Here is a 16883-nt window from a genome sequence, read left to right on the forward strand (position 1 = left end):
GTTTGGACACAATTGTTGTCCTCCCAATTGACGTTGCCAATCGCAGGTGAGTTCTGCAACCTGGGAGAACAAACAACCGATGCTTCAGGTCTATAATGATATCAGGGACACACATGTAAATACTATGAATAATGCTAGAGCGTCACATATAGGTACATCGTCACATATATTACGCCACATATACATCGAAAAAAATACGTACTTTTAGACAACAGTATTTATGTCAGATGGATAAAGACACGGACAGTATCTATATAGCTAAAGCCCCGCTATAGTCAGTCTATGACACAAAACTGTAAAATTTGATAATAGTGCCAGTTATTGCTCAAACTTCGATTGCAAAATGGTGAACTGTTTGTATAATTAATGATTGTTGTATATTGAAATATTCGATTAGATTCGAAATTCAGTGCAACGGCCTATTATTATTATTATTATTATTGACCTGTTATTGTTATTTTGATTGTATATATATGATACTGCCTCAAATAGTAAAGAAGTCTCAAAAATGTCTTTAGAATTCTCTCCACCATATGGCTGGATTTCAACTGATGTTGTAGACTCTAGAGGATCAAGCAATTGACCCGCTGTCAAGCCTTCTAAGGACTAATGAATTATAAAGAGTTCAACATCTGAAAAGACACGGAAAGTACTCAAGACGAAGTCCAACATTTGAACTGCCTTGGTATTAAAATGACTAAATATCAAGTCACTGTCAAACGTAATGCTATTATTCCTTACAGATGATATTCGCAAGAGACATCTGCTATGTATCGAGTATTGGAAAAAACAATACTCTTGAGTTTCAAGAACTTGGTAAATGATAAAAGATTTTATTTATCATTAGTCCAGTTGACGACAATCGTCCAATCGATCCATTTGACTAGACCCACTCTCAAACTTGCTTCAAATCTAGACATTTATCATTCGACTGTTAAAAGTAAAAAGAACCTAACCCACACAAATCAAATTTTACAGGACGCAAAAAAAGTTTTCGTTATGTTTTTCGGTCAAAGTTAAAATAGACAGTAGACGTAAGCCTTCAGTGCATGAAGATAACTATTTTGGTGTTTTATGTTTTCAAACTAACATTAATTATTGAGTTAATTAAAGAAAAGCCAATATAAACGATGGTTAAGTCTTTTTCCCCACTGTCTTTAAAAAAAAAATAGACAATTCGGCATTTGCAGCTTACATCCTTTGGACGCGTCGTGTATTAAGTCGTGTTCAACGGTATTATCCAATAAAACCTATTTTTTTAATATGAGGGTTAACTCCTTTTTCCTTTCTACAGTCGATATGATGCAGATGAATAACATGTAACGTATGTTTTAACCAAAATGTACCTTTCCCAGTGAAACACGTTCTGATTCCGGCGACAGCATGGCATTAATTTCATTCGTTAAATTATCTGTTCTCGGTTGGTCCTTGCTCACTGTACTATCAGGTCCTTTTTTGCCTTTAATTTCACTTGGTCTTTTTTCAGCAAACTCTAATTTGGCAATAGCGTCAAAGCATTTGCGCAAATGTGGCTGAACAGCATGAGGGTTTCTTGTCTAATTGAGTATGAAATCAAAAAAATACCATTCAAAGTACCACAATGATCTTTCAAATAATTTATAATAACATCTAGTCGAGACGGAAATACACTTCGATACACAATTATGTATTTTGTTTTAAAACTAAATAAACGTCCATATCTTCAAATATTGCTGTCAAATTAAATGTTGTTTGGATAGTCGCCATCGTCCAAATTAGCGCGCTTCGATCAAAGCAATATTCCAAAAGACCAAGCGTCGCTACTTTCGACGAAACAATACAAATGTTTCTCAAAATATGGAAATGCTTATTTATCAGTATTTTGTTTCCCATCCGTGGCGTAATAAAAAAATACTAGGATTAGTGTAAAAACCTTTTTATTTTACTTTTTCAATCTACCAACAGTTTTTATACAATATTTGTTTGTTAACACACTAATGTATCATGGCCTCGTGTATAATAGGCATTAACTACATATTATTAATGAGGTGATTAGGTAATTCGAGTCCCGAATAACAAAAATTCTCATTAAACGCATTCACGGAGACCACTTGCATCTGTCTTAATTATAATTATTCACTAAGTACTGTGTGACTAGCTCCTCTCACCACATGTTCATGAAATACACTATGATTCGTTCATATCTTCAAAACGTTCACGAAAGACGTTGCTTCGAACCGAAACTTAACCGATAACTGGAAAAACCGTTATTTTTTCAGAATGAAAACCATAACGGAATCGAAAAAAAATATCGGTTTTTTCTCGACATAATTCTCATAATTATAATAGACATTTAAAAAAAAAATCACCCGGGGCTGAACCAAAAACCGGAAAACCCGGAACCGAACCGATATACGAGTATATATTTTTACTTGAACTGGAACGAAAACCGAATCGAAAAAAAATAACGGTTTAAGTCCTGGTTTTAAGCCATGTCATCAGCTGGTGTACGACTCTTTCACGGGCAGCCACTGACTCACATGTCTAAAGTCAACCGTATATGAACGACGCATCTCTATTGACGATACAGCTGTAATCTGTATACATTCTAAAGTACTTTTCTCGATTACGAAACTTTTTAATTAAACAAAGTAATATGTTATTACCTGAGCCAAAATATCCAATAACTCGTCATTAGAAAGAAAGTAGAATCTCGGGAAAGAGATTCTTTTCATTTCCAAATAAGCCTCGAGACATTTCATGATTTGGTCCAACATTTTATTACACTTTTGGAATTTTGCCTTTAACTCGGGTTTAGTGCCGGCCGACATCGCATGGGGGACCTGCACGAAATAATCAATGTACGATACACTATCATTGTATATTATTTAGTAAAATTTACCGTCTTATTGTTCCGTCAATATTCGGCCCGTCGACCTGGTTGCTACTAAGGCCAATTATCTTGCTTTCAAAAAATTTACGGCGTCTTACTACAGGCGTGAAGATCTCTTCACATAAATTTTGCTGCCTGTATGATTAGCTTCGTTCTTTGATTTAATAAACAAGTAGCTTCATTTTCTTTTTAGTAAATTCCATGTGATTTTTCTGTCCCTGGCACTTTGCATTAGAGTAAGCTCAGTAAACTCAGTCAGAGATCACTTTGAGCGTAGCAACCTAAGTCTTGGGCATCTTCTCCCAGGACACTCCCAGGCCAATTATTTCTTAGATGCTTCATATCACCAATTGACGGGTCCCGTGATACTCTCGATTAAGACTGAGGGTGGTACGGGACGGGTTTGGTAGAGGGAATTTAACTTCAATGTTCCGTCAATATTGATATTACTGTGAAACACCAACTTTTGACGTGCCCAGTACCCAGCGCTCGAATTGGAAAAGTTTACTAACCGGAGCGCTCGGCAATTTTTTGAAGATATTAACATAGTATATCAAATTTTGTTTATTTTATAAAAATAAGTGTGTCAGATTTTTTGTTTTTTGGCATATCTCGCACAGACGGTTAAGGTATTTTTTTACACAAGACGGATCGATAACTTTACCGATTTCACAAACCGGAACAGCGCTCCAACCCATTTTGAGCCCTGGGTTAACATTAATACCCCAGGACTAATATGAATTTAAAAAAATATGTCATTAGAAAATTGGCACACAGGAGATTTTAACAGTTCGACTACGTTATACTCGTAATAATAGTATACCTTAGCTGTATTTCTCATGACAGCTTTCCATGTTTTATCGACGATGACAAAGAGACTGGCTTCATCGGGCAGTTGTCTCTTTATATCGGGCGCGGAAAATAAAACTTCCAAATACATCCACGTTTGCATGCATTGAACCCATTCAGTCTGAAATATTTAATTTACGATCGGTTATGTATAATAATATGATTTACAAAGTATTCAAAAATCAGATTCTCCTAAGAATACTTGGGACTGTTAAAGGAAAACAAAAGTGGCGCATCCTACTCGTACAATTTAAACATAGTATAGCTGCGCACACGCGCCGAATTGTTGTAAACATGGACAAAAATAAAATTTTAACTTACTACCAAAATTACCAAATCGTTTAAAAACAATTGAGGATCTTGCATGAAAGATAGATCCAACTTTAAAAAAAATAGTAAATAAATAAAAATGGTTAATAAATTAATCTTTATACTAATGCTAAAAAATATACATTTTAATAAAATACCATATTTTCACACACGTAATAATTTATAATGTAGTGTAAAGTAAATAAATAAGTTTGGCGAATTTTGAAAGTTTGGATCTGCCTGCACGAAAATGTTAAAATTGTACTATAATGTTTAGTGTTTATAAAACATAATAATATTAATAATGTTGCATTTTAGAAACTATTAATCAACACAAATAACTAACAATGTATTACAAAGCAATAAATGAATATCAAAAGGGGGCATGTGTGGCAGATCCAAATTTCGCAATAACACCCTTGTTTTTTGACGGAATTGTCTCTGACATACATCAAACGATAGCATTTTTTTTTGTTATATTGTAGGTGAAAAAAAGAGTAAAGTCCCATTTACATGATTCACTTTTGACGATCATCACAGAGGAATCATCCCCAGTGACCCGTGTAAACGCACATTCATCAACGAATCATCAAAAGTGATCATACGGAATCAAAAGTGAATGAAGTTCAACTGGTTCTACTTTTTGATCATTTCTTGATCTCTACGGATGATTCCGCGCATGCGCTCTGCGTCTCTGAGTACTGTCATCATAAATACCCCATGATATTACATCGCATTACCCATGTTTTATCCACTAACGCCTCTTTTTCTTATCCCTCTTTCTCTCGGTGACATTTCTACATTTATATAACAAATAATCACAAATTGTTTGAATTCTAACATACACCACAATTTCATTTGACGCTATTTTGGAATGAATTGAGAATGTCACTTTCGGTGACACGTCTAAACAAAAAGTGAATACCTGAATTCAATTCCCTGCGGATGATCATCCGCAGTGACTCGAATAAATGAACCTTAACCGCCAAAAGTTTGATCTGCCCCCCTTTTAATGCAAGATCCTCAATTAATAATAACCCAAGTAACAATGTCAACTGATTATTTAATTTGTATCGATAATAATTACAATTTCTTTCTTAACTTTCTTCTTTAAGCACTACGGTGCATGGTTGCAGCATCAGTCCCGTGCGGCTCCGTCTCGGGACGGAATGAGCACTTAAAATCACTTCTTTCAGACACGTTTAAAGCGTCATAGAAAGCGGCCGTGCATATCCACGGCTATGCATATATGACGAGTGGTAGTGGGTACTTTAACGTAGTAGACGTGTTTTGTATTATTGTTAGCAGTACTGGGATTTTTTTCGGCGTGGATAATGTGGCTACAAGCACAACTGTTATTAACATAGTACAGAAAAAATCCAACATTGGGGTACTGGTCAAAACAAGATTGTAATATAGATAGCTCTTATCATATTCTCATTCTGAATTTAATAAGTAGTATACTAACTATTACGAAAATACACTTTTTACTTAACATTAGTGAATAATGCCGTCTGTGCGGCGCGAAGATTCTAATCTCTCCATAATGTTTATGAATGAACTACAGTAAACTACGTATCTAAACATGCCAGCGCCTCACGCCTCCACGCAGTGAAAACCTCCACTGCTTTTTCACCACATTTTGTAATAATGGATACACGTATTTTTCTTATTGCGAGCTGTAATGTAATGTTTAACCATATTTATGTGCCTTGATTTATCTGTCTGTCTGTAACGCACTAGAGAAAATATATGTAGTGTGGGAGAGAGCAAGACAGGGAGAAGACGTATTTAAATAGGTAAGGTGACAGAACACAAACACGTAAACTAAAATTCTAAATTTGAAAAATAAATACTCCCATAATAGTTTGACAGACAGTGCGGTATTTACTAGCATATCGTCACATCCAATAATGTTGACAGGTGGCATGGTCACGTGATATTAATAAATACATAAATTTAAAAAAAAAGGAAATTACTTAATGAAATGTTTCTAACCAGAGTATCAGAGAGTACTTCCAGCTGCCTTTCCCATTCTTCCACTTTACTTTTAATTGGAGCGCTGTTTCTGGAGCTCAGTATTATGCCAACGAGCATCGTGCTTTCGTCTATTGCAGTTTGAATTTCTTCTAAGCCTCCCAGCATCCAAACATCCTTACTGTCGCGATAAGGAATAACTGGAAGCTCTAACGATTTCCACATATCTTCAATCTGTAATTGAAAATCAATCAAGTCAGCATCATAGAGCGTGACTTAACCCGGGAGGGTTCTGGTTCTCTCCGCCAGCTGTCATAGGTAATCATTATTATGGAAACAGACAGTGTTATATAAACTGTATTTTGTTTTTCAACTATTTTTTGAAGCTTAACTTCTTTATATCAGAATGTATTTTTGTCGTGTGACGAAGTTGCGCGCTCAAATGTAACGTATTCATTTGGCATGGGACGGAAGTTTTTCCCGCCGATGCAACATAATTTAATTTGCGCGGCGACGTTTGGGTGTTCTAGATGCTGGAGGTTTGTAATTTTCAGCTGTGGCTTGAGCCGGTTGGGTAAAGACTGAATGTTGCAACTTTTATTATGATTATTCATTTTTCATTTCGGTCTCAAGCGTACATCCGCATGCGCATAGTCGTTCAATTTTGTGAATGTTGAGTTGGTAAATAATTCAAACAATGGTATGTTTACACTTCATACACAAACATACATATTTTTACAGTTTAGGACAATATTTGTCGTATATCCCATGTCAATTTATTTATTAGCGGTTTGTAATAATTGAAGACAATAATAATTATTATGTTTCATCACAAAAGCCAATATCACGTTTCAGTTAATCCATTAAATAGGGTTTAGGCTATGTTTTACTTTTGATTTGTAATAAAATATTATTGTTAACGAAAATAGTCTGTACAGCTATTTTCTGTTTAAGCAAAGATGGTCGAAATAGCTGTCTGCTAAATTTTTCAAACACAGATTTTGAGATTTTTTTCGATCCAAAGTAGGTACATTCTGCAATAATATTTTGTTTTGTTATTTTTTGTTTTATTACGCCAAAGAAGTATAACTTCTAACGCGCGTAGATAAGTACACACACCGAATTTTTAAAATGAACATCTCGTACTTGTATAATGTTTGAATCAAAATAATTTGTTTACATTCCCAATATTCTCTCAAAAACGCCCTTCCTTCTTTCCTTCATCCTGTCTCTCCCCAGCGTTGGAGCATAGGGCAAATACAGGTTCGCGCCACTTCCCATGGTCCATCGTGAACGCTTGCTCCTCTTGACACGACAAACAAACCTTCAGCGCGTAGGTCGCTTTTGTAACACCGCTGCAGGGTAAGGGAGGCCGGCCATGGCATCGGAACTGTTGAGGCAGTGCCACAAGGGTACGAAGTAAAAACTTGCGGCCCTATTATTAAAACTAAAAATTGAATGCGGACCGAATAATTAAAAAAGTTACTAACCCCTAAAGTAGGTATACCACCTCAATCAAAGGCGTACTACAATTGCTGATATTATAATTAATTATTTTACCTTTGTCAGTAGTGCTTCCAATGACGCTTCCGAACTAGCCTGGCCAGAAACCTCCATAAGTTCCTGAGTGTGATCAAACAGTCGAGTTTTCTCAAGGGAAGTCAATGTAACAAGAGCATCGGACGTAAACTTGGTGTCCAGTATCGATTCAATATCAATCCAGTGGCGTTGCTTTAACGATGGATTCTTCAAACAGCTAATTGTGGGCAGCTGGTTAAATAAGATGATAATAACTTAGAAACCTAGTTATTAACATTAAGAAACCAGACTATAACAAAAGCGAGCCTTATAAACCATTAGCTTTTCAACACTTGACGGTGGTTCTGCAACGTTTTAAATGTATTTGAATTGGTAACCGAAAACATAATATATTCTAGCGGATTGGTAAAAACCATTATATACATAGAGGTTCGCAATCTTCAAAGATTTTCACCTAAATATTTTAAGTAAAGACTGTTTGGTTAATTTCCTTGCCTATCTATATACAAAAATTTATGTATTTAATCCGGTTGTAAGCAGTTATTTATAGCTACGAATATTTCAATATGAATGTTTTAGGTTCAGTATAAGTCGACCATATTTTTATTTTTTGTCCACATTTAAATGCGGTCGCCAAAAAAGCTACATCGATTTAGGCGCGAAGATGGCCTTTGTCATGCTTTCTGATAAGTATGATTTGGCAAGACTTCCCGGGACATATGGCTAACAACAGAAATATAATACAATGATTTTTTCACTCAAAAACTGCTGAATTATTATCGTAACCTGTCTATCTGGCTACCGTTATCCAAGTAATATTTCGTAAACATCACAATTAGGACCTGGAAAGGGACTTTTGGGTCAATAAAAAGGTTGAGAACTACATTCCTGCTAAATTTCAGTATATCGAAAGAATACCACGCCCATACGTTATTGAAAGACTACTGGCCTAATAGAGTAACTTATAAAACTAAATTAATAATACAATGCATTTCCACCATGAATTGACAGACAATAAAAGAAATTAAAGAGTAACTTACTTTCATTTTCATAGAATCGACCATCTCCCTCAACTTGAAGGTTATTTCATTTTTGGGCAATCCTTTATCGAGCTGACTTAGAGTTTTTCCAAAATTTATCGTTTTCGATTGCATCTGCTCGATATCTAATGTGTCGAATGGGCAATCGAACCTTAAATCAAATCATAAAAACAAAATCAATAGACTTTTTATAATTATTTGAATTTCATATTCATCATCACCATCATCATCATCATCAACCGGTGTCTATACACAGCTGGATGAAGGGCTCCCCTAGTTCTTTCAACTCTTATCGGTCCCTAGTTCTTTGTGCCATGTACTACATCCACCGAACTTTATGAGCTCGTCTATCCAGCGGGTTTGAGGGCGTACCTGTGGGCGTTTAGTTCCACGGTATGATTGCATTTCTCTAGCGGTTGTCCACTAGCCGAGCTCTATGTCCAGCCCAATACAATTTCAAATGCTTAGTGACCTCTATCACATCGCGTACTCTTGTCTGTTTCCTTATCCATTGGATTATTTTGCGATCTTTACGGGTTATATTTTCCATCCCACGTTGCGAGTCCATGTTTTACATGCATACGTGAGCGTTGGTATGACACATTGATTGAATACTTTGCGTTAAAAATACAATTATGTCATAATTATTTACAACATAAGATTTTTAAGTACATTGTTTTTACAAAAACAAAGATCGAAGAAGAATTTAGTATTTTAACTAATAAAATCAATACTATAAATTGAAGAATACATTTGGATGTATGTTTGTACCGTCCTTCGGTTTTTATTTATAAAAGTCCACACGCGCAGTCAAGTTTCGACAAAATTTGGACAGTGGACGGAGGCCGACGAGCCGGAGTGCGTGGTTGGAGTCTTGAATTTCAGATTTAACCCGTTGCACCCCGGGATAGTTTTACGGTTTTTAATGCTGCAACTCCCATTTTTTATTGAAAATGTCGCTAGAATGTGTACATTTAAAAAATATTGGCGTATGAATATGAAATTAGGTGAGTGGGTAAATAGTATTAAAAAAATACCAAGTATTTTGAAATCTATTCCAGTCCTCATATGACGTCCAAAGAAGTTGTCTCAATTTTACGCTTCGAATAATTTCATCCAATATGTCTAATCGAGATTGAGCCATCTATAATATAAAATCAAATTCATATTATGTAATATTTATTTAATACCCAATAAATATTTAATTGCATAATATAGTTAATATAATATTCCAATTATATAATAATGATCTCGACGACAAACTGACTGATTTTGAGCTACCTTCCACGATAAAATAAAAATACATTGTAAGTGATCGTTCGGGCTTACGTGTTTTAGTCTTTCGGTATTTGGACCAACATTATTTTATTTTAACGATACCATCGTAAACATAAAATTCTGATTGATATGTTTTCACATATTTTTAATGTAAATAAATTTCAATAACAAATAATGTTATTTTATTTACCTTAAATAGCTTCTGCCACACCAGTATCTGCTCATATCTGTCTTGGCACACTGATAATTCCTCCATTAGACTTTCTAGTTTCTCGAACACAATCTCATTTTTAGAATTAATATCCAATAGCCAATCTTTCTAAAAAAAATATCAATACAAAATGTATCATAGCGTTAAAATAGTGAAATAAAATAAATAGGTATCCGAGAGAACCGTTTAAAATTATGTTCACTCTTTTGAGAGTCGCTTAAAACGTGGATCTATCTTATAAAACTCTAAAATACAAAATAACCTTTGTTTGGTAGAGCAAACTGTATAATTAAACTAATACACAGAATAATTATTCACGCCCACGATGGCCGAGTGGCTTAATATAATATTGTGGGTCTCAGGTTCAAATCCTGGGTCTGGCAAGTACACATATTGTGTTTCAATTTGTGTTTCAATCAAAGTTTAGACCTACCTAATAGGTGAGAAAGTGGCTAACATATATTTCTCGTAAAAACAAAATCTGTTGATACAAACCTCCACCCTGTGGAGGCCCATGTGATCCTCTAATGGCAAGAACGTAGTGGTAGCAACTCAAACGTATAACCATGTGTGAAATGTTCGTAGACAGTATCTTTTTTGGGGCTAATACACACGGTTATACGTTTGAGTTTCCCAAGACGCCGCCGCGCCGCCGCGCCGCTGCCCGCCCGTCACTGTGGTCAAGCGCTATGGATCGTCGATCGGACATGGTGACGTAGAAGTAGTAGAAAATGAATTCACTCAATTGACATAAGTAATAGTATTATTTTAACGGGAAGTTTGTTTTTGAATTTACTCTGTAATATTTTTAGATATGCATCGGTGAAGCCATAATTTTATATGCTGATTGTACAAAGTTGTAAAAGTTAAATCTTATTAGGATCGGACATGGTAAAAAAAATAGAAAATTAAAACAATACTTTTTTCCCATTTTATGAACACTTCTAAAAAAATGAAAAATATGTATTATGGATCCAGAAGTATCTTAATAGGTATATATTTGATATATTAGCGTGTTCAACGATATTGTATTTTTTTTAATCGAAAATGGGATTTACGAGTATTATGTTCAAGACAGACCGACGAAAAGGTATTCCGAAATATTTTAAATTATACTACAATATTACTAGAGTTAGTACCAATCTGTTTTAGATTTTACTTGACGTTTGTGTATTTATATTGTTCCATATCGCAACCAAAAAGTTATAAATTTTCTTTTTTTCAAGTTACTTATCGAAAAATAAAATAACGAATAGTTCTGTGTTCTCTTATGCAAAGTTTTAAGATATCGTAGGTTCTGATTGTACGTTTGATTATATCTCTTTCAGCCTCTGACACAGGCAATCTTTTTTTTTTTTTAATTATACTCATCTATTCTACCAGAAGGTTTTTGAAATAATCGCTCATTATAATCACATAAGTTATTTCTTACAAAAAGATTTATTTACATTGTAATTATTGTTATGGCGAATCAAGAATTGAAGCAACGTATAGCTATACTTATTTAAATTGCGTGAAATCAATAAGATTATGGGATCAAACACATTCTTGGGAAATACCACTAGGAAAGTTTCCACTAATCGGTCTGCACCAAATCCACGTTGTTAATTAAAAGTACCGGCCAAGGAATTCTCACTAAAAAGCACTCTATGAATATAAACACCAGTACAATGCCAATTAGCAAATTATTATTACTTACGGAGACATCTTTTTGAATAGTTTGAACTTCGGTCATTAACTCATACACATCTTTACCGATTTGAACGGTGAATTTCTGGGCTATAACATTTCGCGACTGCAATTTCTTGTCACAATTACTTCTTAAAATATTTATAATCATATTTAACCCTGTATGAATAAACGAATAAGTCAATTTTAACAATTATTATAATATTATACCTTATTGTACATACATAATTTTGAAAACACTTCTGAGAAAATATATTATAACAAATAAAAAAATCTTTTTCCTGCACCTCTCGGGTTTCGCGCCCATGTACATAAACCACTATGCTAAAGGCACCATACTTAATTGCGACACATTTTTACTAATGGCTTTTAATACTCACTAAAGCGCTTTCTAAAATGAGCTACAATTGGCAATCGACTTTTGTATTTTAAATCAAAGTAGGTATTACTTTAATTACTAACCGACGTCACGGATCACTCCAAGATTTTTTAATCTGTAATTGGCAATCGATTGTTGTTTCTTAAATTAAAGTAGGTCTAAAAATATTGGAGAAATTCCACGACGTCGGTTAGTAATCAAAGTAATAGTAAATAGTTACCTACTTTGATTTAAAAAACAAAAATCGATTGCCAAAGTAGCTTGATTTGGAAGAGCACTGATAACTAGGTATTAAAATTGACCAATAGTTAAAATTTATCGCAATTAGTATGTCACCATAGTGGTAATGCACGGATAGGGCATAAACCTGGGAGATACGGTGTTCGATTCCCCTTCGGGTTGGCTTACTTTATCAAAAAAGATTTTTTCTATTGGTTATAATATATTCTCTCAGAAAGTGTTTTTCAAAATTATATAATGCTTGATAATTATTTGTTATGTATCGATTTCGAGTATACAATTTATGGATTTTATATTAAAGAAATAAATAATAATAATAAAAAAAAATCTGTAAAAAGGGAGCATTCTACTTACGGTGTCGATTATAAAAGGTAAGTAGAAAAATGTATGTATGAGAATCAACATCTCAAGCCATGTCAACGCATTGATCGGCCATGCTAAATAATAGCTGACTACAATTTTAATTTCCTTAATATTCGTTTTCCCATATCCATTTATCGCAAACTCGATATAAAATAGCTGACTCAATATTATAATAGTTATTTCCTAAATATTATTTTCAAGGTATTATTTTGATTATGAGTACGTCGATAATTAACGGATCACAATTTTATTAGAAATCCCACTCTAACATAACCTCCCAGTTTGTCAGTATCTTAGTCTCTGTATCGCTCCGCACAGCATCTCATTCACCGAGCCTCGTACCTCGGAGCAGTATCAAGTATTGTAACATAACTCTTGTACCGACTGTTTACGCTGCAATAAAAATACGCTCCTCCATCTCCATCGGAGCAATAACCAAATATCGACTCCTGATCAGCCTCCTACCGCGGCCTCGTCCTCTAAAACGAGAGCGCCAAATGTGTAATATTGTAGATATTATGTGAATGTAAAAAAACTTACCCGAATAGTCTCTCATGTCGCTAGGAAGAATGTCAATTTTATATTCGTCTATCAAATCGTAGATATCACGAATATAGTCCAACTTGTTCTCTAAAGAGGCGACAATACTCTCTACGTTGTTTAACATCAAATTATATTCAACGAGATCGGACGAAGATTCTGGGGCAGCGTTTAAATCCATCGTTACAGTTTCACACTCTGTCATTACTTCTGTCACAATTTGACGTCCAATTCTAAGAGAAATACCATTTATAATGACGTAATTAGTGATGTATAAAGTTACATATTAAAATGTGTTTTTGCATTGTAACTAATTTCGTAAATCACCACGTGTATTAAATTTATCTGTAACGCATGAGAGAAAACTTATGTCAATTTATAAGAGTGGGTGAGGCAGAGGAAGACATATTAAATGGGGTAAGGTGAAAGAAAAGATAAACGTCATGCCTATGGAGCTATTGTAGAATAATTCATCTATGTCTTAGTTAGATATCGTTAGATATAGTTAGATATATTAGTACTTAGTGTTTATTATTCGTGAAAATGTAATAGTACGTAGCGGTAACCAAAATAACGCAAGGAAATCAGTTGCAAAGAATGAAAAACGATTAAAAAATATTCTAGCCAATAAACAAAACTGACTTATTGATATACTATTATTATTTATTAATATTTTGGACTATGGTGGAAATACGTTAAAATAAAATACTTTACAAGAAATGAAAATATAATTAATATAAAATTCTACAGGTCTTTAAAAGGTTTGTCGATAGCTATTTCGGTTGTGACACCATTATCAAGACTAATGGAATTCTACCAAGTAAATGCTAACTCAATTAATAAAATAATTTCTTGTATTTTAACAAAACTGATAGTTAATTATGATTTATCAACCTCACTGCTACTGTTATATATGCGTATATTTTTGAATTTACCTCGCTACACCTTCTGGTGTATCTGCCAGACAGTGCAATATTTTTCGAGGATTCCGCAAAACAAAAAAGTTTGAAATCACTTGGTCAAGTTATTAAAATAAAATTGACTATATAATAGGCTTTCGAAATGTTTCTGTAACGCAATAAATGGATATAATCCGATGTGAAGTAGCCCAGTAAAACAATGGAAAAATCACAAACTTGACAATCAAAATAGATTTAATAGGCATTTTATTGAAATTCATGAATAATTTTTAGATTGCAGATATGATATCACCGAAATTTAAAACTCTTAAATAAGATACACATTAGGCATAATATTTTTATTGCCCTATAGTTGTTCAATTGTTGACAATATGATTCATTTATTTCCATGTCAAGACTCTGCTTCGTGAAAAAAAAATCATTGTTAAGTGTTGTCACTACCATGATAATGCATCGGTGACATTTGTAATCCGATACGGTTGGAATATTTATTTTAACTAAACGGGCACAGTTTAATTTTATAAATTTCAAATATACCGCCATTTTGACATATCTACGTTTAGCGTCTACGATCGCCGTAGGAACGGCAAGTAAGCGACTTAAAATTATTATAAAATTATAAAAAACCCATTCTGACGTGTAGGTCTCAGATCATCAATTAACCCTTGGACATAATATACTAAATTAACCAAACACGCTCACAAGAAAATCGTATAGAGATGGAGATTAAACGTATGACAGTGGTGACAAGAAAGGGATATCTTGGACAACTAATTAAAAAGAGCTTTTCTTCTTAATAGTTTTACGTTCAAAATTGGCACTTCAGTAATTTTTATAGAAAAACCATAGAAGGCTCCATCTAGAAGAAAACTGAATATATTTTTTCAATACTTACGATGGTATCATCACCGACAATATATTAAGTAGTTTTTGAGGCATTTTCAGTACTGACTCTTTCATAGACTGCATGCGTATAAAGAATAGCCCCAATGCTTGATATGGTGGGATTTTGTCATTCGTTGCTAATTCTTGATGAAATCTATGGCATAGAGCTCTAAGTCCATTTGTATCGTTGTTACACATTGTAGAAACATCCAACTGAGCGTCTTCTCTGTTCATGTTCAAAATTACTTCAAAGTTTTTTATGAATCTATCCACAGATGCGTAGCCCTCTTTCAAAATTTCTGGTATCGAAGCCTCGTCATTTTTGAAATCCACGTCGTGTTTCAAAATATACTGTAAACTTTTTTCCGTTGCGGTGACCGGGATCTCTATCTGTTTTTCGAAAACGATTGGACTTGTAAAATTACACAACATTGGATCGGACATGAACGGCTTAAGTCCTATGACAGTGTTGATCCAAGAACTCGTAATTTTTGAGAAAATGCCAAACGTTACAGCTTCTGGAGGATTTAATGAAATCATGGAATCATCCGTGATAACGACATCCATATGAAACAATGGACACTGGAAACAAACCAAAATACGATGAGCATTGTTACTTAGGATTTTAGACTTTTAACAATTGTGAGTTTTATACACTTTTAATGTTACAAAACATGGTGGAGGTTATTTTAATCTACCAGTACAATATTTTAACTAAGTTCAATATGATAGGTGGTCACAAAAAAATCTCAAATCTTGTAAATTATTCATTGAATAAAAGAAATAGTTTATTAAATTATTAGCAAGTCTAAGTACGTTATAAAAACTAAAATATTGGAGTGATCCGTAACATGGATTAGTGAGGCATTTAATTTACCTACCGTAATTTAATATACTTACAAAAACCTATAGCCAACATTGTAACGCAATTTGATAAGCATTTCACGTAAGAACTACTAGTTAAAATCGTATTAATTAAGTAGGATGCCCGTAGCTTAATTGTAAAACCACACTGGCGAGAATCCAGTGGTTACAAACTCAAGTTACGTCAGGAGTCGTATTTTTTTTTCAAAAAAGATTTTTCTAGTGCAGATATGCATGAGATGTTTTCAAAATATGTATGTTCAATTTATATAATATATTATATATGTAAGTATTATCTACTGTTAATATTACAATAATGCATTTACGCCCCTTTGTCTGATTAGCTTGCATAAAATTAGATGAAATGATATTAACTTATATTAATATTATAATGTAGTAATAAATAAATAAATAAATAAATAATATAAGATATAAAAACAATATTTTTAGAATATATTATATCATTTTCATCCTGGAGCCGGAGTTCAAAGTTATGAAGGGGTAACTTCTGCCTGATACCGTCGAATACCGACAAGCGCAGCGATAATAGTGTGAAATTTGTTCCCAAAAAAATTGTGATGTAAAAAATGACTTGTTGCAAATTTAATCATTAGGTATTTTCTTCAGTTTTGCATTACTTATAAGTATTTTCTAGAGAAGGTTTCATCATCGTCTTTGCTACAACCGTATTTCTATTATTATAGCAGAAGAAATACATGTGATTGATTGATTATGAATCGTGCCCGGAAATTTGTACGTATGCTGTTGTCCGTATCACAGTTAACAATGAAATGTAATATCGTAAAGCGATGGCGATTAAGATCAAATTCATGTTTAAATAAAACATTTAAAAACACGTAATAAAAACCACCGGAATACAAGGAAAAGACAGAAGAAAATACGTAGGTATGGAGGTAAATTAGAAATA

The 16883-nt window shown here is 33.7% G+C and overlaps 1 protein-coding gene across 1 annotated transcript in view; it reads right to left on the reverse strand.

Moving 5' to 3' along the window:
• Positions 1–16883, reverse strand: part of Dhc16F (Dynein heavy chain at 16F) — a 108120-nt gene that overhangs the window by 81772 nt on the left and 9465 nt on the right. Inside the window, exons 8-18 of the mRNA XM_085945780.1 lie at positions 15102–15673; positions 13287–13519; positions 11775–11923; positions 10055–10183; positions 9624–9730; positions 8587–8737; positions 7568–7777; positions 6047–6241; positions 3696–3842; positions 2646–2822; positions 1347–1556 (exon numbers count right to left, since the gene is read on the reverse strand). Coding sequence (XP_085801906.1) covers positions 1347–1556; positions 2646–2822; positions 3696–3842; positions 6047–6241; positions 7568–7777; positions 8587–8737; positions 9624–9730; positions 10055–10183; positions 11775–11923; positions 13287–13519; positions 15102–15673 — 2280 coding nt within the window. The remainder of the gene's footprint in view (positions 1–1346; positions 1557–2645; positions 2823–3695; positions 3843–6046; positions 6242–7567; positions 7778–8586; positions 8738–9623; positions 9731–10054; positions 10184–11774; positions 11924–13286; positions 13520–15101; positions 15674–16883) is intronic.

This window comes from Rhyacophila brunnea, unplaced genomic scaffold (genome assembly GCF_057557595.1).
Source record: "Rhyacophila brunnea isolate RB1 unplaced genomic scaffold, BYU_Rbru_1.0 scaffold_1, whole genome shotgun sequence".
Taxonomy (NCBI): Eukaryota; Metazoa; Arthropoda; class Insecta; order Trichoptera; family Rhyacophilidae; genus Rhyacophila; species Rhyacophila brunnea.